This window comes from Octopus bimaculoides, chromosome 1 (assembly GCF_046866305.1).
Source record: "Octopus bimaculoides isolate indiv1 chromosome 1, ASM4686630v1, whole genome shotgun sequence".
Lineage (NCBI taxonomy): Eukaryota > Metazoa > Mollusca > Cephalopoda > Octopoda > Octopodidae > Octopus > Octopus bimaculoides.
The window spans coordinates 170,036,229-170,062,362 of record NC_142928.1 but is presented as its reverse complement, the minus strand read 5'-3'; the positions used below and the strand labels follow the sequence as shown (position 1 = coordinate 170,062,362).

General features: G+C 36.5%; 1 protein-coding gene across 2 annotated transcripts in view; it reads left to right on the top strand.

The window, feature by feature from the left end:
• Positions 1 to 23,184, top strand: part of LOC106883274 (uncharacterized) — a 46,773-nt gene extending 23,589 nt beyond the window's left edge. Inside the window, exons 3-8 of one of the 2 annotated variants that reach the window (XM_052972584.2) lie at positions 1,222 to 1,302; positions 4,640 to 4,752; positions 10,675 to 10,728; positions 16,483 to 16,536; positions 17,123 to 17,173; positions 21,737 to 23,184. In XM_052972584.2, coding sequence (XP_052828544.1) covers positions 1,222 to 1,302; positions 4,640 to 4,752; positions 10,675 to 10,728; positions 16,483 to 16,536; positions 17,123 to 17,173; positions 21,737 to 21,807 — 424 coding nt within the window. In that variant the 3' untranslated portion in view covers positions 21,808 to 23,184. The remainder of the gene's footprint in view (positions 1 to 1,221; positions 1,303 to 4,639; positions 4,753 to 10,674; positions 10,729 to 16,482; positions 16,537 to 17,122; positions 17,174 to 21,736) is intronic. The other variant, XM_014934228.3, reaches the window with a different exon arrangement.
• Positions 23,185 to 26,134: the final 2,950 nt, after the last annotated feature.

Sequence of the window (26,134 nt, the reverse complement as noted above, 5' to 3'; positions counted from 1 at the left end):
GCATTTAAACTGGCCATATATGGCTCGAGTATCCTACCAGTTTTATGTTCAAACTGACCAGATCTGGCCTCTCACACCTACCCTACAATGTCATACTACACAATAAACAATCATGTCATTGAAATCTCAAAGTTTGTGAGATAATGCATGATTAATTCAAAACAATGTGAATAAGGAAGCATTAAATTTGACAAAGTAATCTGAAGGTTAAAGGGTTGAGTTACAGGCACAGTTTATCTGTTGGGCTTTAATACATTTTCTGTTCACCCAACCTTAATGGTGAGGTTAGATTAGAAGATGCTTGTCCAAGATTCCACAGAACGGGATCAAACTTGGGGCCACATGATTGAATGAGGATGCCTGAGCCACATGGCCATGCCTGTGTCAAACAGCAAAATTATAAATTTAAAAAAAAAATTATCACTTAGAGAAAAAAAACTGGCACACCTGAGCCTTTGCTGGGCTCTTATGACTGGTGAAGGAAGTTATCTTGAGATGAAGGACCTAATCCAAATGCTTGCAACAAAATGTACCCTGCTGAAGATATCTGAAGGCCAGGTAGTTACTCAAATATTTTATTGTATTTCTGAACAGGACTTTATATTCAGTGTTACTTTATTTCATCTAACTGTCAAGAATAGGAGCTCTGGTAATGTTTAGTGTATTACCTGTGATAAACCATTATCCTGTCTAGAAAACTGATCTCTCATTCTCACCTCCTTACCACTAGCCATTCACTTAATCCTTTCCAAATCCACAGCACCTAACAAAATTTATCTTACTCTAGACCTTCCAAAATGTTCCTAATTTGAACAAACATATTCAAAATTGTTAATGTCATTAGAATTTATAACTTTGGAGAGACCATGAAATAATTCTTGATTTGGAATGGTTTAACTCAAAGCAGTTAAAGCTGTAAATGAAAGCATGTAAATATTGAGTTAAAAGTCCCCTTTGGATAGAAGGGGTCAAAGGCTGCCTGTGAGATATAAACCCACATCTCATCTCTTGTAAACATGATGGACCAAAGTTATCGTTTGAATTTCTCTATCCGTTTTAGAAATTTGTTCTTACTTGCAAAAATTGTATGTTGTCAACTTTTTTCTATCCAAAGGATTTTTAATTCAACATTTACACACTATTATATATAGCTTTATTTGCTTCAAGTTAAACCATTCTAAAAAAGAAATATTCAAAATTATTTTTATTGAACACTATCAGGTGCGGGCATGGCTGTGTGGTTAAGAAGTTCACTCCCCAACCATGTGATTTCAGGTTCAGTATCACTACACAGCACCTTGGGTAAGTGTCTTCTACTATAGCACCGGGCCACCAATCCTTTGTGAGCAGAATAAGTAGATGGAAACTGTATGGAAGCCCATTGTGTGTGCATATGTATGTGAATGTTGACAGTGCACGGTTTCATTTGGCACAAGTCCAAACACAATGGTGATTCTGATGTTAACATTCCTTGTTAACATTATAAAAAACAGATACGGATTGGCAGCAAAAAGGGCATCTGGTCATAAAATATAGCATAGGAAAATGATCATTAAGCAAACAAACAAGCTATGAAACCCCAAGATGATGAAAACGAACCCTTTAGCATTCAGATTTCTTTGTCAAATGTAATGCTTATTTATTGACATTGATATGAATTAGTTATGTATATCACTTTGTAGCTTTGAGATTTCAATGATATGATTGTTTATTTTTTTAGAATAACATTGTAAGATAAGTGTGGGAGGCTGGAACTGGCCAGTTTGAAGCTAAAACATTAGCTTCAGTTTAAATGCTAAAGGGTTAAGCATGATTGTTGCCATATTAAAACCAAAGTGTCGTTCAAACAGCATCTCACAGAACTATTATTTTACTTGACTAGACTCTGCCCGCTACCAAATCCACTTGCAAGGCTTTGGTTGGCCTGATGCTATACTTGAAGACACTTGTCCAAGGAACCATGCAGTGGGACTGAACCCAACACCAAGTAGTTGGAAAGCAAACTTCTTAACCACATAGCCACACCTATGCCTTTGCCACGCCTTTGGATTTAAAAATAAAAACTGAAGGCATTACTCTTGGTAAATTTCTCGTTATCAATGAGAATTTAATACCTATAGCATAGGGATGCAACTCAGAACTAACTCAGTCTCTCATTATTCTCTTATGAAAAAGCTGCTACTGCTCATCAGTTTAGATTCCAGCAATGCAGTAAACACTGTAGAACAATTCTGATCTTCTCTCTCTGCTGCTGGCAAGAGGAAATTAACTGATTTAATTTTATTGTTATGCTAGTCATTTGGTGTTAAAGAGTTATTATTATCATTATTGCTCTTAGCCTGATTGTTTCAATAGCTTGGAAATAATTCTTGCTTACAAAGGAATTTGCTGGTGATTCATTATTGTTGTTGTTGTTGTTGTCGTTGTTGTTTTTAACTTTGTTCTGTTTTTTTTTAATGCCTAAGGGATTAATTAAAAGTCTCAGTATCATTTGAATGCAGGATGGGTGTATATGTATTTTTTACTGCTGCTGCTTCCGCTACTATACTACTATCATTGCTTCTGCTGCTGTTGCTACTATTACTACTACTATTACTAATAATAAAAATAATAATAATAATAATAATAATAATAATAATAATAATAATAACCCTTTCGACTATAGGCACAAGGCCTGAAATTTGGGGGAGGGGGATAGCTGATTTCATCAACCCTAGTACATAACTGGTACTTATTTCATCGACCCCGAAAGGATGAAAGGCAAAGTCGACCTAGGCGGAACATGACCTCAGAACGTGAAGACAGACGAAATGCCGCCTAGCATTTTGCCCAGTGTTCTAACGATTCTGCCAGCTCACCACCTTAATAATAATAATAATAATAATAATAATAATAATAATCCTTTCTACTATAGGCACGAGGTGGTCTGAAATTTTGGGTGAATGGGCTGTTGATTACGTTGACCCCAGCATGTGATGATACTTATTTCATTGACCCCAAAAGGATGGAAGACAGTCGACCTTGATAGAATTTGAACCCAGAACATAAAGACAAAGTGCTGCTAAGCATTTTATTCTGACGTGATTCTGCTAGCTTACTGCCTTGACTCCTGATTAGAAGTGTTAACACATGCATGTTTTGTCTTGGTGTAAAAGATGGGCTACAGTGAATATTCTGCTCAGTATCACAGACTTGCTTGTCACTTGCTTGACCTTAATCAGTTGAGCATATCCCCTGGTGGCTGTCAATATGTGCATCTCTGATCACCAGCAAGAGTAGTAGCGATGTGTTGAAAGGGATTCTTTGGGGTTTGAATAATTCACCCCTGGAAATATGGATGTTTCATTTATCATCCTTAAACAAACTTTATTCAGGGACCTTTTGAGTGGGATGGGCTACTCAACCTGAAAAAATTTTATCTGGGCCCTACTTGTAAGATCATGTGGTGTTTATCTTGATATGAGGTCACCATGTCATGCACATGTGGTTGTGATGTATGTGTCTTATGTACCCTTATCAGGCAGGTAGTATGACGGGTATACTGGGCTTCGTATATTTGTACACTAGTGTCACGTTGATGGCATGTGCTGCTTTCTCAATAATAATAATAATAACCCTTTCTGCTGTAGGCACAAGACCTGAAATTTTCGAGAAGGGAGTTAGTCATTTACATTGTGTTCAACTGGTTAATAATAATAATAATAATAACTTGTTCTTTATTAGCCACAAGGGATCATCTGTGCAGTAGACATTAAAATATGTATACGTATTATGAAGGATTGGACTAGAAAAAGTTGTATAAAAAACTAAGAGGGGTAAGGAAATTATACAATGAATTTATTAACATCTAGGAATACAATGAACATAAATTATATGAAATATACAATAATTAAAGCAAGATAAAATAAAGTAAAAACGGCAAAAATGTTTAGGATTGCCCACTCACTTGTTAGGTTGGGTCAGAATGTCCCACTACTCATTTTGCCCAACACTTATTTCATATTATTTTTGATATTACCAATAACACACCCATGAGCATTTCTTTGGTGGTTTCAACTTTGAAAGGTCCCCACATCTTCTGGGTAAAAATATTTTACATGTTCAGTATTTCTTCTGTGGTTTTGACTAAAATTGTCTTCCACTTCCTACCAGTTTTTGTCCTCTAATTAGTGGTGTATGTAAAGAAATGATAAAAAGTGAGTTAAGTGGAAATTATTTAAATAGAATAGTGGCATTGGTTATAATAAATAATTTAAGGGTTGCTGTAAGAAAATTCCATATAAGAATTGAAGAAAAAAAAAAGAGGAAATAATTTTAAGAAATAAATAATTAATCTCATGAAGTTAAATTATCTGTCTGGGAAAAAATTATTTCATCTTTGATTACAGGCATTGAACAACTAAGGGTATGTTTCAGTTTATTAGACCTTATCAGCACAGTATAGTTGACATTTTTATATATAATATAAGAATTACAAATAATTTTTGACCAGTATAATTTTTAAAAATAATCAAATGAGTGAACTTATTGGAAGCTGATTTTTTCAATAGAATAATAATACTTAGATTGTATTTGCTTATAAAATATTTGATATTTCATTTACATGTTTTCATGTGTTTATTTATTTATTTATTTGTAGCTCTCAAAAATCTGTATTTAATGGGAAGCGAGCTGTGAGTGTGCATCGACAGAATAGCTACCCATCAGAGTCGCAGTCTCAACACGACGATATTGTTAAATATTTAACAGATTGTAAGTATTACAAAGTCCTGTTCATATTATTATTATCACCTGCAATATCATATCATCTTTCTTATTTCTTTATTGCCCACAAGGGGCTAAACATAGAGGGGACAAACAAGGACAGACAAAGGGATTAAGTCGATTACATCGACCCCAGTGCGTAACTGGTACTTAATTTATCGACCCCGAAATGATGAAAGGCGAAGTTGACCTTGGCGGAACTTGAACTCAGAATGTAGCGGCAGATGAAATACCGCTAAGCATTTCGCCCGGCGTGCTAACGTTTCTGCCAGCTCGCCGCCAATCACATCATCATTCTTGCCAAACTTCATGACATCATAACCTTATTAACATGACCATATCTCATCATATTTCTTCTTAACATCATCTTATTGTTGTCAGTGTTGTTCCATTATCATTGTTGTAACCTTCCCTAAAACCTCCATGACCTCGACTGCTATCATCATCATTAACACTTGAGTACTTTTGATGATGGGTATTTTTAAAATACTTGAAACCTTTATATAATACAGAGTAGCTATGTATTTTCTTTATAGCAAGACACATACTTTTGCCTCTCAAAACTTGGCATGAAGCTTCCTCCTCCTTTCAAATACTCTACGCTTAAGCTAGGAAGAGAGAGATTTGCCATTGACCAAGCCTCTGCCTGTGTTCATCAATCACTGCATTCACTTCTATCCCCATTTGTCACTCTCCTTTCATACTCTTGTGAATCTACCCACCCATCCATAATCTTATATCTCTATCTCTCTCTTATTTCTACCTGCTTCTATTCTTATACCTTGAGGGTACACCCTGACATTTCACTATCACCATCCTTTATCCCTTTCCAGCTGGGGTAGCCATGTAGCTCCCTCTACAGCAAAACACCTGCCCTTCCCTGTCATACATTAGCTTCTCAACACCTGGTGCAAAGCTACTCCCCTCAGTACTGTACCCCCCTCCACTCAATCAAGAGGGCCTTGACCTCACTAGGGCTAGTGTCATGAAAAAAGCATCCAGTACACTCTAAGGAGGTTGGCATTAGGAAGGGCATTCAGCCATAGAAACCATGTCAATGAAGACACTGGAGCTCAATACAGTCCTCTGGCTAGTCATATCCTGTTCATGCATCCAAAACTTGCCATCATTGAAGACAGATGTTATATGGTATTATTATTATTATTATTATTATTATTATATTCAAGGTGATGAGCTGGTACAATCATTAGCACACCGGGCAAAATGCTTAGCGGTATTTCGCTTGTCTTTACATTCTGAGTTCAAATTCTGCCAAGGTCAACTTTGCCTTTCATCATTTTGGGGTCGATAAATTAAGTACCAGTGAAACACTGGGGTCAATGTGCACGACCACTCCCTTCCCCACAAACTCCAGGCCTTGTACCTATAGTAGAAAGGATTATTATTATTGTTCACTAGATGAAATGCTTAGCAGTATTTCATCCATTTTTATGTTTTGAGTTCAAATACCGTTGAGGTTGACTCCGCTTTCATCCTTTTGGGGTCGATAAAATAAGTACCAGTGGAACACTGGGGTTGATGTAATCAACAAGCCCCCTCCCCCAAATTTCAGGCCTTGTGCCTATAGTAGAAATGACTTATTATTATCATTATTATGATGATGGATGTATGTGTGTGTAAATACATGAGTATATATATTTTATTATATTTAATTGATAGAAGTTACATTGGCTCATGGGCCAAATTTCATGCATGGTACTTATGAAACTCTGATGAAGGAAACACCCAGCTCTTGGGCCACTTTCTAACTTCTACATATTAAAAATGTGGTATTCCCTGCAAGAATGCAAGGCTTGCAATACATATCTTCATCATCATCATCATCATTTAACATCCACTTTCCATGCTGGCATGGGTTGGACGATTTGACTGAGGACTGGCGAACCAGATGGCTGCACCAGGCTCCAATCTGATCTAGCAGTGTTTCTACAGCTAGATGCCCTTCCTAACGCCAACCACTCCGAGAGTGTAGTGAGTGCTTTTACGTGCCACCGGCACGAGGGCTAGTCAGGTGGTACTGGCAATGGCTACGCTCAAATGGTATTTTTTTACGTGCCACCTGCACAGGAGCCAGTTCAGCAGCACTGGCAATGACCTTGCTTGAATGTTTCTTCATGTGCCAGTAAGTCGACGCTGGTAACGATCACACTCAAATTGTGCTATTTACGTGCCACCGGCACGAAAGCCAGACAGCTGCTCTGGCAATGATCACGCTTGGACGGTGCTGTTAGCGCTCCACTCCACTGGCACAGGTACCAGTCATTGAATTTGGTTCAATTACGATTTCGATTTCACTTGCCCCAACAGGTCTTTGCAAGCAGAGTTTAGTGTCCAATGAAGGAAAGGTTGGCATGAGTACCAGTCGTCGAATTTGGTTTGATTTCAATTTCGATTTCACTTATAATATGCAAAGGGATGCAAATAACATCTTATTCCTCTCTCTCTATCTCTCTCTCTTTCTCTCTCTCTCTCCCCCTCTCTCTCTCTCCCCCTCTCTCTCTCTAAGAGAGATAGAGAGCTAAAGAGAGAGCACATACATGCTATATGTTCCCTTAGTCCGTTATTTGGCTTTGATTTTTAAAATAGCATATACCAGGAGTTACTGCTGAAACGTGTATATTTAATGTCTATTATCTGTGTGTGTCAAATATCAGAAAATATTTTTTGTTTATTTACTTAAACAGTTTACAATTAGAAGCTGTCATTGTTGCATTTTAAATTTCTGTATACATAGCGTTTATATTGATGTGATTTCAAGGTCATAAGTTAACATTTTGGTTGCAGTTATTGTGCTTATATGCAGGCAGGTTTCTCTGCTTGTTTCGCCATCATCATCATCATCATCATATAATGCTTACGGTCTCAGGCACAGAGCACAATTTTTTACTGTCTAGTAGATTTCATACCTTATTATATTTTATTTTTAGAGCAATAGGTCAAACACAAATGGTTCTCAGCTGACCTAAATGTAATAAGTTATCTAGGTCATGTCACTGTTTTGATTTCCACACACAAACATAGCTTATTTTTATTATCTCTGTGGTGTTATAAAAACCATTACATTTGGGGATCAGTATACTCATCTCTAAAAATATGTGTAATCAGAAGAGAGTAAATGTCAGATGAACTGCTTGGAGGTGCTTCTTTCAGATCTTCACATTTTGAGTTCAAGTCCTTGCAACCTCAAATTTACCTTTCATCTTTCCCAAATCAATAACAAGTATCAGTCAAGTACACTAATCAGTATTATTATTAGTTACAATAATAATATTAATTCTAATATTGGCACGGGCTTGTAATTTTGAGGGGGAGGGGAAGTTGATTATATCCCAGTGTTCAATTGGTACTTAACCTCGTTGTCCTGAAAAAGGATGAAGAGCAAAGTTGACCTTAGTGACATTTGAACTCAAATCCTGGTCCTCACTCATCTCCTATTAGGTTCAAGGTCATGAGATCTGCTTTCTCCTGTTGGAGTGGTTGGTGTTAGGAAGGGCATCCATACCAAATCAAATTGGAACCTGGTGCAGCTTACTGGTTTTCAGTCAAACCATCCAACCTATACCAGCATGGAAAACGGTCATTAAATGATGACGACGATGATAATGATGAACCTGTTCTTACCTTGGCTACTACTCTTTCAGAGCAACAACCTCCCTTGCTAATTACATCTCCCAGGTAACAAAAGCTACCAAGTACTTCTAATGACTTGTCTGGGCATTTAAGAGAGACTATTTCTGGTATGCTCATAATTCATACTGCTCCAGTACATGTGTCATGTATGAAGCTTACTTTATTTGTTAGTCTGCCTGTGACTCCACTATACCTCTTGAATGTCCGTAGCTAACATTTAGTACAGCACATGGAGTTTATACTCATTCCCTTCCTGCATTTGAAACAAAGCATTTTCCCAAAGATACCAGAGTCCTTGAGGCCTCTTGATTTTAGGTTTGGCTTCTATGCCGAGAATTTCCTCTCTGATTCCACTACATAGGTCATCAACATATAGGACTTCCCATAGACAACCAGCCTTGAACTCCTCCATGACAACTTGTAAGACTACAATGAGAAGACAGAGGACTGAACCTTGATGGACTCCTATTTTTGCACTAAGTTCGTCTCTGAAATCTTTGTCATCCCTGACTAACTGAATCTTTGTACATAACTTATACAACCCCAACAAGCCATTCTTCTACACCTAGTTTCCTTAGAAACCACCAAATTACTGAAGGTGATACCCTATCAAACCCTTTTTCAAATCAATGAATACCAGGAACAGTGGTTTGCTCTTTGCCAAGTATTTCTTCTGAAATTACCTCACTGGAAGATTGCATCCATGGTACTTTTAGGCATAAGGCCAAGCTACATCTCATCAAAGTCTGTTCTGTCCTGATCAATTGTGCTATGATTCTCTCTGTGATCTTCATAACTTGATCCAGTAGTTTGATTCTCCTAAAGTTACTTCTCCGTAAAGTATTTCCTTTGACTTTGAAGCAGTTTACAATATCTGCAACTATCCTTGATGGACCTTCAGTTTTCTCGCCCTTCATATTCTTAATTGCTTTATCTACCATGTTCAGCTACCTCTCATAATAGCACTTCCATACCACTTACTTGTCTTCTATATTGATGGCAAGTATGCCTTAATTATTTTGAATATTCTTCTTACCAGTGACACCTTGGTTCTCTACATTCTTGCAACCCTGAACACTTTACACCTTTAATCCTCACATTGCATGACATGCATTATTCTCTTCCTTTCTGCTTCATCCTTAACCAAGTATACCTGTCTCCTAGCTGCTCTTCTAACCATTTGATAATGCTCCCTACAATGACCTTCCTTCCAATCATATCTCTTGAGCATTTTTACCCCCTATCAACTATCTCATTCCACCACTACCTTATCTTTGTTTGTCTAGCACTTTGCCCCAGCCACATGCCTGATCTGTGGCTCCAAGTAGGTATCTAAATCTTTCTCTCTGTAATCATACGCTTCAGCTAGAATTTCTCTAAATCTATTCCCTATTGCAGGATCTTTTAGTTCCCATGTCTCCTCCATATTGTCTTCAGTTTCCGTCAGTTTCTCTCTGAATCTGAAGTCACCAGACACTAATCTATGTTGCATGGTGCATTTTCCACCAGGAATATCCTTCTGTCCCATTTCCTGGAGAAAAACATAATCTATCCAATGTTTGTTTGCCAGATTGATAAGTGTTGAGGTGGTTGCTGGGTTGGCTGGCTTCTTAAAGTGTGTTCCAAATTGTTTGATCAGTTGCTTCACAGAACAACAATAACCTTACACCTTCATTTCTTGAATCATACCCTCCATTTATATCACAGAAACCATCATTATATCAGCTAACATGTCTGAAGTCACCAGCCATGATAATAAAGTCACTGTCTGATGTCACTGAGGTAATCGGCAGAAGGATCTTATAGCAGCAGTCCTATTCTTCTGTCAATCCTGGCTGTGGAGACATATGTAGAGATAACTTGCTATTGAGTTGCCTTTGTGTCGCCTTGTCTTGTCAATGTGTGATAGTTCTAAATAAGTGTTACCATTAAGCAATGTCCCTTGTTTCTAATATTCCATGGAAACATGTTCAGCCATAGGGCAATGTTACATTGCTTGGAAACAGGTGAGGGTTTGTGTCAGGAAGGGCAGCCAACTGTAGAAAATCTGCTCACTGAATTTTGTCTGATCAGTATAGGCATGTATGAGATGAATGACAGTGATGGTGATAGTGGTAAAATTTATTGCACAAAAAACTGGATCCTTGAGTTAATCTTTTTACTAAGTAAGCTATTATCATAATTATGTTAATGAGGTAATTTTTCCATAAGCTATTTTTGAATGTGTAACACTCAAACACTTGCAATTCTGTTTTTCAGCTTGGAACAAAGTAGTTTCTGAACCTGACAGCAGGCATCCCAGAGACAACAAGGGTGAGTATATCTGTTTTATTATTTCATATATACATATATATATATATATATATATATATATATATATATATATATATACACACACACACATAGAAAGGGCATCCAGCTATAGAAACCATGCCAAATCAGATTGAAACCTGGTGCAGCTCTCCAGCTTAGCAGTTTCAGTCAAACCGCCTAACCCATGCCAGCATGGAAAGCAGACACTAAATGATGATGATGAGATATATATATATATATATATATATATACACATATGCACACACATACATATTTGTGATGTAAGTGCAGGCATGCCTGTGTGTTTAAGAAGTTCACTTCCCAACCATTTGGCTTCTAGTTCAGTCCCGCTGCATTGCACTTTGGGCAACTGTCTTCTAACATAATCCCAGATCACCTAAAGCTTTGTAAGTAGATTTGGTTGATGGAAACTGGAAAAAAAAAAAGGAACATCATATATTCATGGAATAAGAGATCCTTTAATTGAAAAGCCGGTAAGAATTAGCGACAGGAAGAAAATCTGGCTTTGAAATGCTGCCTCAGTGACATTCATCTAACCTATGCAAGCATGGAAAAGCAGGCATATAAATGAAGGGAAAATAGGAAAGCTTCTGATGATGTGCATAGTTTCACAAAACCTATATATTTCTGGTGCAAAGACCCATTCTCAGAAGTAAAACAGTCTGGGAAATGTCCAGTTATGATGATTTGAATTTATATATTGTTTCATTTGTATTGTTTTTGCAATTTTTTCTTTTATGTTTGCATGTTGTTGGGACAAGGGTTACTGTTGTTTAGATCCCAATATAACATTGATCCAATAGATCTATGATCTAAGATGTTCCAGCCATGATCATCCAGTCTTTTTATATGTTAGGAACCACGTTGCTGAATGTAACTCCTTTACAGCAAGAACCTCTCTGAACCACTTCTTCTCATACTTTAATCCTAGTCTGCTAACATAAGGCTCCCCCATCCTCTGGTTTTGTTTTCTTGCAAGATGCATGGTGACCTCAATAATGCTATCAACACGAGAAAAGCACCTAGTACATACTGTAAAGTGATTGGCATTAGGATTGGCATTAGGAAGGGCATCCAGCCACAGAAAACATATCAGAACAGAAACTGAAGCATGGTCCAGTCCTTGGATCCTGTCAAACCATTTAACCTATGTCAGCATAAAACATGAGCTTTAACTCTTTAGCATTGAAATTATGGTGTCAAATGTAATGCTTATTTATTCACACTGCTTTAAATTAATCATCAACTATCTTATAGCTTTGTGATTTTAATGGTTTGATTGTCTATTTTTAAGATGACATTGTAGGATAGGTATGAAAGGCTGCATCTGGCCAATTTGAACTTAAAACAAGATTGAATATTTGGGCTGGATATAGCTAGTTTGAATGCTAAAGGAGTAAATGATGATGATGATCTAAGTTGGTATGGTGTAATTTGTGAGAGATTCAGTTGCTATTTCTAGGAGGTTAAGTGACTATGAAGGCCCTTATTGGCTCAGATATGATAGTTTTGGCTGGTTTGTTCTTTCTTATTGTTAATCACTCAACTGTGTTGTAAAGGTGAAAACTGTGTTCACTTGTGTTCATTGCCTTATCTACAAAGTACAAGATCAGTAAACATACAAAGCATTAGTAATTTTTAAACAACCATCTTTTTTTTTCTCAAGGATCTGGGGCTGGGAAAAGAAACATCACTAAAGATGTGGGCAAGGGAAACAAAATAATAATGAGAAAAATATGAAATTATGTAATAGTTAATATATGTTTACTTTAATGTAAAAGGTTATCAGCAAACAATAGAACAAGAAAATCAATGAAAGTATGGTTTAAAATAGCTGTGTAATTTGCTTATTTAATTGTCTGTTGTTGTTAAGTTTTTGGCACCAATCACCAAATATAAACAAGCACAAATCTGAATGATTCTTCTTCACTTTTATCATCATCATTTTAACCCCTTTGATGCAAACTGAGACCATCCAGGATTTTGTAATACAAACTTTTTGCTTAAAGTGATATAAATTAAAATCTTCCATCAGATTTTCATTTTAATTTATCTCTCACTTTCATCTCTCTCTCTCTCTCTCTCTCCCTCTCTCTCTCTCTCTCTCTCTCTCTCTCTCTAATTTTCTGGTTTATTTACAACCTTATTCTACTGCTACTCTCTACCACTTATCACTCCCACCTTCTTGAGCTATTTCTTTTACCTTCTCCCCAATATTGATATCTATCATCAGCCACAACTCCACCCTTGTACATCATTCACTACATCAACCTCTACTCCCATCTCTAACCACCTGTTACTTTCCCCTCACACTGTTATAAACTTATCCAACTACACCTCTCCACCCTCAGTCTGCATTTTCTTTTACATCCACCTTCTTGTACCTTGACAGTATACTCCAACACCTTGTCACAAACATTTTCATTTTCTTTCCCAATCACTCCTATATGATGCAAGGTAGCCATGTATCTCTTCTATTGCAAGACATTTGTTCCTATCCCTCTATCATAAAGCCTCTTAGGAGAAGATGGCTTTATACCTGGCATAAAGCCACTTTCCTCTAGGAAGCTTCTTCTTTGTCTTACAAGTTACTTGATGACCTTCACAGGCTATAAAGTGGTTGGCATTTGGAAGGGCAAAGGGTTCCAGCTGCAGAAAGCATATAGAAGCAGTCATTGAAGTTCAATGTAGTTCTCCAGCTCATTGTGAAACTATCCAGCTCAAGCCAGCCTGAAAGACAGACATTAAATGCTGATCATCATCATCGTCATGATACTAGCCTAAAAATAGCAGTTATTTTACTACATTCTTTATTATTTTCAAAATTAACCAAAACAAAGGCAGTGTATTTCAGCAGAAATATTGTAACAAAAGGAATAATGTCCATTTGCCCATGCTCACATAAAATGGACAGAATTGCATTTAGCATATCATCACTCAATTTTGTTTCACTTCACCTGCAAATTTCCAAGGTTCTTAGATCCAATCTCACTACCTTCTCTGCCGTCTTTGATTACTCTCTACTACAAGTTCCATCCATTGGCTGGCTATGGCACTTTTTTTGGTGGAGTCATTAAAGCATTGAATAGAATACCTTGTGATATTTGTTCTGATTCACTTTGAGTTCAGATCCCACCTAGATCAACTTTGCTGGTAGTTTCCTCAACAGCCAATTTTTCTATTTACTAAAGAATTAGTAAATAGACTATTGAACTCATGAGTGTAATAGACTTTCCCTCAAGGAGAGGGAAAAGGGCAAGGAATTGAATCAAAGTTCGGTAGTTTTATTTAGGAAAAATAATACTTTGTATCAGACTTGGAGAGTTGGAATGGTAGTATTCTAAGAATGTGGTCATTGTTCGTTTTTTATGTTTTGAGTTCAAATACTACCTGTTTGAGGATACGTTCTTCATGCCAGTCATGGATGGGCACCGCTTTCTTTCTTCACTACCAGATAAAAATAATAACAATAATAATAATAATAATAATAATACCAGAATGGGCAGCTGTACACTGCAACTGGTATCTTTAATATCTTACTGTTCTGAAGCACATTTGGTGCATCACATTTCTAAGAAATACAATTTTTATTACAAATTAACAACAAAGAATAATAAACTGTTATATGTGTGGTGAACAAGATTTGTACTGACAACTTGCACATCTATTCTTAATATGTTCTTGCATACTTGCGTTTAAATCTGTTGGAATGTGTAAAGAATAAGTATGCAACAAAGAAGATTATTATGGATTAACTAGGAAAGTTTTTAATGTAAGTTACATTAGGCTATGGGATAGTACCTTATTTGAAGAAAAGAATTGGTAGGTACTATATCGTGTAATTGGTAAGAAAATTAGTTACCCAGTAGTAAGTAAATAGGTGGTTCAAATACTACCAGTGAGCATGTTGCTCTATTTGGTCTTAAATTAATATTCATAGTGTCAAATATTGTGGTTGTTTGTTTTTTTAAAAACAACTTTGCTTTTCAGTTTTTATTTATATTTACATCACATTTTATTTCTCTCACACCCACATGCAAAGGAAAACATAGTGTCCCCCTGAGTGAATAGCAAGTGTCAAGGGTCATTATAGACAGGGTCACTGGGTGTTTAGAAGGGGTCGTGATTTTTTTTAGTATTAAAATATTTAAACAAGACACTGCTTATTATTTGAATCATGATTTTGAAAGTAATATATCAATTGGCTATTGTGTTATCAATGAACAGAAACAAGACTGATTACTTACCAAAGTCCAATAGAATTTCATTATAAGTTCTTGCCTCTTTAGTAATTTCCCTATAAAATTTACATATGAAAAGCTCTGGTGTATGCAAATACTGAAAATAAAAGCACTTGCTGGATGGAATAATGTAGGAAAATATGGAAAACAAAAATGTTGTGCATGCAAAATTTTCACTTCTCGATTAAAATCATTACCATGGTTTTGCAAAAAAGTGGGACTATACACATCATCGTTTAATGTCTGCCTTTCATGCTGGCATATATCGTTATCGTCGTCATCATTTAACGTCCGCTTTTCATGCTAGCATGGGTTGGACGATTTGACTGGGGACTGGCGAACCAGATGGCTACACCAGACTCCAATCTGATCTGGCTGAGTTTCTACAACTGGATGCCCTTCCTAATGCCAATTATATATATATATATAATTTTTTCAAAACATAAGGGGGGCTGTTTGTAAAGTGCTATTTATTCCATGAACATAGGTCACTGAATTACAAAAGGTATCTTAGATGTGAATAGTTAATAAAAGTTGATTTCAGTTGATGTTCAACTCAGCTTTATCACCACTCATTCATTCATATGATATGTGGTAGAAAGTGTAATTAACTTACATGAAGTGATTCTGCTTGTAATGGAAATGACATAGACAGAGTATCACAATAATCTGAGCATTGCAAATTTATCCCTGACTTAGAAGTTAAATTTGATTCAAATTCGAAACAGATAATAAGATGGTGCCAATAAGAAGTGCTTTTACTACATTTTATATGTATCTGTAAACTGAAGATGATCAGAAAATATAACCAATAGAAATGGTAGTATAGGCAGCTACAAGAAGGCCTCCACATGAAATATTACCCAAATCTGTCTCAAACTGTACCATATAGTTAATAAAAAAGGACACTTCATAATGTAGTTTACAGTATGCTGTGTGAAGGAAAAAAATGAAATCAATAGTCATGCTTGAAACATGTTTGATTATACAAGTATGTTAGATCAGGGATTATCATTTCATCAGTAAAACTTATGCTCCCTTTGGAGAATAGGTTATCAATGACTTTTCTTCTCTGTTCTCAACTCTGGGCTGTCTTTTCCTCTCTCTCTTGGGTCTTGGTTTCAAATCATCATTGATGGTTCTGTAACTTTGCTTTCTTCAAGGTAGTGGCTTTGGCCATGGTCCACATTGCTCTGGCTGCCATTCTTTGTCCTGTCCTGCATGGAAAGCCTTTACCAAGAATTTGCTCTCCCCTGGCATAGCTCTCAGGATCTTTGAGGCATGCAAGTCACCACATCATAATAAGGACTGGATCTTGTTGGTTGATTAGAGATTAGCTGGGAGCTAATCAGCAGTAATGACAGGTGTAAATTAAATATAAGATTAATGATACTCTAATGAATTCATACTAACACATCTCTGATATTTAGATATCTAACTTGGATTTATTTTCATTTTCCTTAACCTCTTTTTTTTTTTTTTACCATTTCAGCTTGGAGCAGGTTTTCTCATGACATGGATAACAGACATCAAAGAATTATAAAATGTAAGTTGTTTTTTATTTCTCTCCTGATATTCTTTCTCCTCATCAGTCCATAGCATCAATAATACATCTGTTCTGTTCCCACCTCTTTTTTTTTTTAGAGTTGTTGGGGTGTCATCTACTATATGTGCACAAACTTGGCAGTATGATTATGAGAACCATTGTGCAACCTCATGGTTTTTGGGTTTGGCCACATTGCATGACATTTTGTGCTAGCGTCTTCTACAATGAACTAGGCCAGCCAATGCTTTGTGAGTGGAGACTGTGCAAAACCCATTATGTGTGTGTTTGTGAATTCTGTTTGTCTTTTGCAAATGTTCCATAGTTAGTAAAATTGTGATGACCAGTGGAATTATAAATACCTTATTTGAAATACAATTTGGGGTTGGTGACAGGAAGAGCATCTAGCCAAAATAAATATGCTTCAATAAGTTTCATCTACCCTATGAAAATTGAACACAAAAGTAAATGCAAGAGTGATGATGATTGCTATGCTGCTTCCTCATTGTTAAATTGTTAAATTGTAGATTATTCTGCAATGTTGTTATTAGGTACAACTTTACTCACGATTATTTTCTTTCATTTCCAGCTTCTAATCCTACGTGGTACAAAGAAAAATGTCCAAACCCACAAATGGAGAGTAAGTCATCTTGATCAATTTCTATTTTGCTATAATATTCCTCCTTTTTTTCTGTACATCTATTGTTGCCATCTAGCCCTTGATTAGCCCAGATAGAACAGTCCAAGTGTTAAAGATATTCCATGATGACTATCCAATCTCATTTTCAAACGGTCGTTGCCAGCACCGCCGGACTGGCTCCTGTGCAGGTGGCACATAAAATACACCATTTTGAGCGTGGCCGTTGCCAGTACCGCCTGACTGGCCTTCGTGCCGGTGGCACGTAAAAGCACCCACTACACTCTCTGAGTGGTTGGCGTTAGGAAGGGCATCCAGCTGTAGAAACTCTGCCAAATCAGATTGGAGCCTGGCGTAGCCATCTGGTTCACCAGTCCTCAGTCAAATCGTCCAACCCATGCTAGCACGGAAAGCGGATGTTAAACGATGATGATGATGATGTATGTGTAGAATTTTCCTTTTCCTTTGTTATAATTCTGTCTTGCAAGTTACTTGGCCACTTCGCTAGTGCTGGTGGCATGAAGACACAGTACACACTGTAAAGTGGTTGGTCTTAGAAAGGGCATCAAGCTATAGAAAACATTCCAAAACTGATGCTGGAGCCTGGCACAGCCCTGTGGCTCGCTGGATCTTGTCAAACTGTCCCATCCAAGCTGAATACTTTGTCTGAATGCTTGCAACAGAATGGATTCTACTAGGCAACAGATTAAGTCATAACACTTTGCTATTTCTAACATATCAAGCAAACATATAGAGTTTTTCATATTGAGTTATCTCTGTAATAATTATTTTGCATGGTTTACTTTAAACCTTTAACATTCAGATTACTCAGTCAAACATAATGTTTATTTATTCAAATTGGTTTGGATTAATCATGCATTATTTCATAGCTTCAAAATTTCAATGATGTGATTGTTTTATTTTTAGAATGACATTGTAGGGTAGTTGTCATAGGCTGGATTTGGCCATTCAGAACATAAAAACATGCAGAATATGTGGGCCTAATATGGCTGGTTTAAATCCTAAACGGAGTCCAGTTTGATGCAAGTATTCTCTGCTCTGAGTGCCGATAATTTGATAGCCTAATATGTTGTTTCCTACTCCAGCAAGCCATGGGTTTAGGTTTTGCATACTCAGATAAAAGTTGATTTGTGTTAAGTTTCTTTCTTTGGCCAATCCATAAAAAAAAATGTTTTCAATGGATAAAATATTGAGTAGACAGTGTTGGTTTAAAAAGAAATCAGATAAATAAGGTATATGTTGAAGAGACAAGAGGGAGTACAACTGCTATTACAGCAGTAACTTTTTTGTCTTATAATAATGGAAGAAAGAGTTGTAGAAGGCTTTGATAAATATATATATGTGTGTGTGTGTATATATATATATATATATATATATATTGTTTTTTTTCTTTTCTTTTCCATCTCTTGAAGGTGTTGATTGATTTATTACCATGTATATATTTAGCATCAAAATAACATTTCCTATTCTCTCAGTGGGCACTGAGATGAGAGCATCATATGCATCATATACTTTTTGTGTGAAAAATCCTAAATGTTTAATTTCTACTCTTAATTCACCTGAAGAAAACAATTTTTTTTTTTACATGAAGTAATTGATTTGTTTATCAATTAAAAACATGTCACAAACAACTGTAGTCAATCTCAGCCCATCTGTGAACTTTTGCAAGAAGAGGGTTGATAATCATTTTGAAGATTGGACCTGACAAAGGCCAGCAGGCTGAAAATTTGAAGTCACTGTCACCTCACTTCTTGTAAAAGTTTGATAAACATATACTCTAATAAAAAGTTTTGAATAATCAGTTTGATGTTACATTGTTTTTATGTAATGCTTGACATAAAAACAAACATTAATATAAATATGTTTATATTCTTTGTTTATATGTGTGTGTGGCACAAAAGCACTCATTACACTGCTGGAGTAGTTAGCATTAGGAATGGCATCCAGCTGTAGAAACCATGCCAAATCAGATGCAGCTCTCTGGCTTATCAGCTCCAGTCAAACCATCTAACCCATACCAGCATGGAGAATGGACATTAAATGATGATGGTAGTGATATATATATAGCTGTCTGTGCATCATACTTAATGTATATACATTATTGATAGGCAAGTTACTGTGGTATCCATCTGAAGGTAACATCTTTTATGGACAATCTGTGATTAAAAACACTATATATCAGTGGGGAAAAAAAGAGAAAAACCATCCCAGCTGTAGGTAGCAACAACACTAGATGCATTTCAGTGTTATTGAGCCTCCTTATCAGTGATCTGTACTCCCAGCCAGCCACATACCTAAATGAGATTTGTCATCTTTAATATAGGAAGCAGTGAATAGAACTGTCACTGACATTGCAGACAGCTGCCCAGTTGAATGAAAATCCATTGTATGCAACTGAAGCAGTATTAATTGTTTAGCATTTAAACTGGCCATGTCCAGCTCAAATATTCGTCCTGTTTTATGTTCAAACAGACAAGATCCTGCCTCTCACACCTACCCTATAATGTTATTTTAAAAGTAAATAATCACATCACTAAAACATGAGACAGGATTAATTCAAGACAATGTGAATAAATAAGCATCATATTTGACAGAATAATCCGAATACTAAAGGGTTAAATCCAAACAGCCAGTTATGTATATATATTAGCTTAAAACTGCTTCAGTTGTGTATATCAGATAGCAATGTTACATAATGGCGGAATATGGGCCACGAATGCAGAGGACATTTGGAGGCTGGAAAGAAATGAATCTAGCATGCTTCATTAGACACTCAATGTCAGTGTGCTAGTATGTTGAGAGAAATTAGGCATAAGAAGCATCAGATGTTGTGTGCAAGAGAGAAGACTACACTAGTGTGGGTCATGTGATGCATATGCATGAGTAGAGTTGCATAAAGAAGTGCCAATTGCTAAATGTGGGTAGAACCTGTAGCGGAGGGAGGCTCAGGATGGCATGGGACAAAATAGTGAAGACCACCTTCAGCTTGTTGAAGCTTATAGAGGAGATGACGAAGGACAGAGATGATTGGCAATTTGCTGTGCTTGAAAAGACTTATTAATTTCAGCAAAGGAATGGGATCTTAAAAGCATATTGTTTATGTCTATACTTCCCCACACAAACTGTTCTTGTCAAATCTTCTCAACTCATCTTCACAATACCTGTCCTTCCTTCACCCTTCTAACTATAGCAGCTGCTGTAATTATATGAGAGCACAAGTGCGGATATTTCACCCCAGCACCCACCCTTTGTATTACCAATTGTCCCTCTCCTTGGAACCACTTCCCTTGTCATCCATCCCACATTTTCAGCATCATCACTTATTTCCTTTATTTTCTACTTAGCACCTTCTTACAGCTGCGATTGAGGTTTTTCCCATCCTTTGTCACTCACTATATCCACCCCTACATACCTTTGACACTTACCTCTGTCATTGTGTATCCCTCTCTCCTCTTGTTTCACATCATTTCCCTATTTCTTATCTGGCACATGTGCACAGTGTCGCCTTCCTGGCACGTGTAAAGACATTTGAGCGAGATCGTTGCCAGTGCCGCTGGACTGGCTCCTGTGCAGGTGGCACATAAAATACACCATTTTGAGCGTGGCCGTTGCCAGTACCGCCTGACTGGCCTTCGTGCGGGTGACACGTAAAAGCACCCACTATACTCTCGGAGTGGTTGGCGTTAGGAAGGGCATCCAGCTGTAGAAACTCTGCCAAATCAGATTGGAGCCTGGTGCAGCCATCTGGTTCACCAGTCCTCAGTCAAATCGTCCAACCCATGCTAGCATGGAAAGTGGACGTTAAATGATGATGATGATGTTGCTCTCCCTCACTTTATGTACTGCCACTTACTGCCTCCTCTTCCTTGACCCACTTCTATTTTCTTTTACTTTCTCCACCAAATTGAGATTCACCATGGACCACACCTCCACCTGTATTCAGCATTTTACTGCATTCACCTCTATTTCAATTTCTAACCATCTGTCACTTTCCTTTCACAGATTAGCAAATCTACACATCCAACCATACTCAGTTTGCTGTCTCTTGTCTCTAGCTGGGGTTATCGTGTATCTCCTCTACAGTAAGACGCCTGTTCTTATCCCTCTATCATGCTTTAGCCTCCTCCACATCTGGCACAAAGCCACCTCCCTCAATATTACACTCCAGCTCAGTCAAGGATCTCTTGCTAGTTATTTTGATCACCTCGGTAGTACCTGTGCTATAAAAAAAAAAAAAAGCACCTAATACACTCAGTAAATTGGTCGGCAGTGAGAAGGGCATCCAGCTGTGGAAAATGTGCTGAAGCAGACATTGGGATTCAGTACAGTCTTCTGGCTCACTGGACCATCCAACCCATGCTTGCATGGAACACAAATGTTAGATGATGTCGATGAATATATATACACACACAATAGATTGATTTGACTTACTTAGTTTTGTGCTTTTATGTTTATTATAATATATTATTGAAAATGTAAAAAAAAAAAATTTTTTTTTATTTAATATTTCATTTAATTTTTTTTTTTTAATTTCTTTCTTTACAGATTTCAAACCTTTTGATTTGGATAAATGGTGTAACCAACGAACATTAGAGAAACCACGTGGGACCACGTGACTTGTTCTTAACCCATTCCTCTCTGCCCTGGATTCCACTTTCTCCATTTTTCTTTGACTTTTCTATACATATAAATATATTTTTTTTTTTTTTTTATCTACCAATACAGACAGACACCATCAGTGTCGGCTTTGGTGCTGGTGTCCTCTTTTACCTTATGTATGATATGATAATACAGTTCCCATTAACAACCAGTGGGAACATTGTTGGCAAGAGTGAACAACACCAAGTCAAACAGCAGCAAATTCTGTCTTTATTTCTACCATTCTAGAGAAAAGGAAGAAACAGTGTAAAAGAGTGCAAGTCAGATAGAGAGAAATTGAATGGTAATGAAAAAGCAAGAGAGAGAGAGAGAGAGAGAAAGAAAGAGAGATGGGGAAACTGAGAAAGTGAGTGAGTGAGTGAGAGTGAAAAGGGGGAGACAAAATTAAAAAAAAAAAAAAAACATTTTATCCTCTTTGAAAATTGGCACCGCCTGTTACTGATGCATTGATAGTGCGGTAGTGTTTTTAAAGAAAATCAAGCAGTGGCAAATTGTATGATTGGATTGGTCGACATAGCTAGCCTCTTCCTTCTTTATAAACACGCATACACAAATAGACATATATATATACACACATGTACACCTGTTTAGCAACATAACAACTTGTACAACATCAACAGTTATTAATATTAAAATTACAAATTTCACAATTTCTTATCCAGCCTTCTTAATTCTTTTTTTTGTTATTTTCCTCTCTTATTCTTCTTCAATTTGTAAAGATACATTTGAGTATCGTACGTCTGACAGCATTTTATTTCTAATTTCTTGTATTTCTAATAATAAAATTTATTGATTTGAAGATTGGTTTCTTCACTCTTACTCACCCCTCTTTATATCAGCAACTGTTTGTTGCTTAACTACTGTTCCCCTGTGGAGAGTAAAACACACAAGAAACCCCACTTCCCTAATGGTACCCAATACCAAGATCTACTACATGAATAGCACTATTGATAAAGGAAATCAGGTGAAATTTCTACAAGTGTAAGCTAGTAATTTTCTCTCTAACTTTTCTACTCAAAAAATTTTTTAAATGTCACCGTTTCAGTACAAACACTAATGTAGCTGAAGCTTGTTTTAAGATTCAAAAGTTTGGATAAATGTTTTGAAAAATGGAAAAACCAAAAAGTTCTCCCTTCTACTCTCTTCCCATTTCACATCCATCTATTTAAAATTATACTTGATTTTTTTTTTTTATTATTTTACTCACTTATAGCTTTTTTTTTTAAGAAGAATGCTTTCAAGTTTTATTTATATGATCGACTTGAGTTTATCTCTAAATAAGTTTTACTCTGGTATCATTAAGAGAATGTTAAATAAATCTTATTGAAAACTCATTTCTGACTTGATTATATAAGCATTTATTTCATGGTTTCAGTCTCATAAAAGTATCTCAGTAAGTTCTCAGGTTCAATTGATATGCTGAGAATTTATTGCAGAAACTGATGCTGTTCATATCCTTTTTTTTTTTTTTTTCCATGTTTTTATTTACAAAAACCACACACTCTATGAAATTCTACCATGTAAACACAATTAGCTTTACTGAGAAGATAGGTTTTTGTTAAAACTCTAAGCTAAGTAGATTTGCAACTCCAGTTAATTTTCAATTTCCTTAGATTCTTGTCTAGCGTCATGGGTTACAACTTTAAACAATCTTTTCAAGGTGACATGTTTTACACCTGATACACTATGAATTTATAGATGTCAGTTTGTGTTTGTGATAGAAATTTATCCATTCATGAATTTCTGAAGTATGTGAAATATTCTGCCACAAGTGATAGATAAAGTAATAATTAGAATTAGAGTAGCTCAATTATTTTAGCTAAAGGTAAAAAATTTCTGTTGTGTCTGCAAAGATTAACCCTTTAGCGTTTGTATTACTTTGTCAAATGTAGTACTTATTAATTTGCTATTTTGAATTAATCATAGACTGTTTTCTAGCTTTGATACTTTTAATGATGTGATTGTTTATTCTTAGAATGACATTGTAGGGTAGGTGTGACATGCTGGATTTGACCAGTTTGAACATAAAACGTGTGGAATATTTGGGCCAGATATGGCTGGTTTAAATGCAAAAGGGTTAAAGAGTAGATGAAAGATATTTTGGCTTGAGTTTTCTCCAGTAATTTAAATCTAAAATATTTAATGATTCACAACCATCTAATCAATGAGGTGATATTTGTTCCCACTTAAACACGTATGTTCTGTTAGCACAAACTATACTGTGGTAGATACCATGAGAGAAACTCTCATACTAGCTTTTGGTGCAAAATGTACTATTGTTTATATTGCAAGCATGGAGATAAATCCCTGCCATCTTCAGCTGAGAGACCACCAGATCACATACATGATTTCAACCTTCCTTGGTATTGTTGCTAATAATTTTTTTTTTTAACATCTAATCACTATTTTAAATGTATGATGGTGAATAGTTTTTATATTCTCTAATTACAGTTTAGTATACTTCAATAAGTTATATATAAAATAAGATTGCACTAGAGATCTCTGAGTGTAATGGAATCCATGTATTTGTGCATTCAAGGGTTGTAACAAAAAGTGATGCAACAGTGGGCATAAAGTTTTCATTAACTGTTATGGGTTGTTCAAATTGCTCATGTTACTGGAGTAACTCTTCTTGTTTGTTCTTAGTTGCCAGTAAATAATGGCTTCCAAGAAGAAGAAACATGCCCTCGTTAAGTTCTTGACAAAGGAGGGGTGCAGGCTACATGTTTTGGGAGATGATACCATTGATGAGCAACGTGCACAAATGAGTGAAGAAGTTTAAAGAAAGGGAAACATTATGGCCATCATCATTGTTTAATGTCTATTTGTGCATGCTAGCATAGGTTGGATAGTTTAACAGGAGCTGACAAACCAGAGGACTGCACCAAGCTCTACTGCCTGCTTTCACATAGTTTCAGGCTCTTCCTAACACCAACCACTTACTGGGTACTTTTTACATGGCACTAACATTAAAAAGAAGCTGTGCAGTAAGACTATCAGCTGCATCCATTGACACAAATTGCCAGCACGTGGATGGATGAAGTGATTAGTGTGGACTGATTAGTCAGAATCCATGCATAACTGGACTGTGGTCACAATGCATTATGAGATATAGTGGAAGATTTTGAGTATAGGAAAATGACTACCTCAGCAGTTGATACTCAATTTGAAAGAGTAGAAGTCTGCTCTGATCTGCTGGAAACTTGAAGCTAATGATATATTTTTCCAATCTTGTGACAGGGACTATAACAGGCATATATGATCCAGAAATGAAGGCTTGGTGCATGGAATGGCATCATATATCTTATATAAGGCCTTAGAAGTTCAAGAGCCAGCGATTGGCACAAAATGTCATTGATGGTTATTTTTTAGAATGACAAGGGTGCTATTCTTGATTTTCTAGAATGTGGCTGTAGCATGAAAAGCAAGCAGTTTAGTGAGACATTCAAAAAGCTTAAGAGAAGACACTAAACAAGAATCTAAAGACTGTCCACATTCACCAAGTTAATGCATGACCACAGATATTTAATAACAAATCAGGCAATTGGCAAAAAGGAGTCGTCAAAGGTTTTCTGTCCAGCATACAACCTGGATTTGATCCCCTCTGATTTCTGCCTGTTGGGACTCATAAAAAAACAGCTTTTGGGGAGAATGATTTGCTGATACAGACATGGTGGAATTGGTTGTAAACTGGCACTCCATCAGTTAAGACGAGTGTTCCAGTTGATCCGATCAACAGAACAGTCTGCTTGTAAAAGTGGTTGAGTACTACATGGACACGCATGTCTTTAACATAGTTCTTGGAGATTCAGCATAACAATGTGACAAGACTGGCCCTTTGGATTACAGGTTACAACTCATTTTTGCCAGCTGAGTTGATTGGAGCAACATGAAGTAAAGTGCCTTGTTCAAGGACACAACATGCTTATGGAAATCAAATTCACGACCTTACTATCATGAGTAAAATACCATAACTACTAAGCCATACCCCTTCATGAAATTGGTTGTGAAGAAGTGAGCACAACGATTCACACATGGATGTTTCTTAAGAGGATTTGAGATTTGGATTCAACAATGGTGTGAATGCATCACTTGTGATTAAGAGTAGCCGAGTAGTACTTTGGTATAATGAAAGAGTTAATCTACCAATATGTACAATTTGAACAGTCCGCTAGACTCCCGGTTTCTGCCCACCTATCATATTATAACCTCTCATCACCTGATACAAAACTACCAGGACAATTATCTTAACTCATACTAAAATGTCTCCTGCCCAATAGTGTA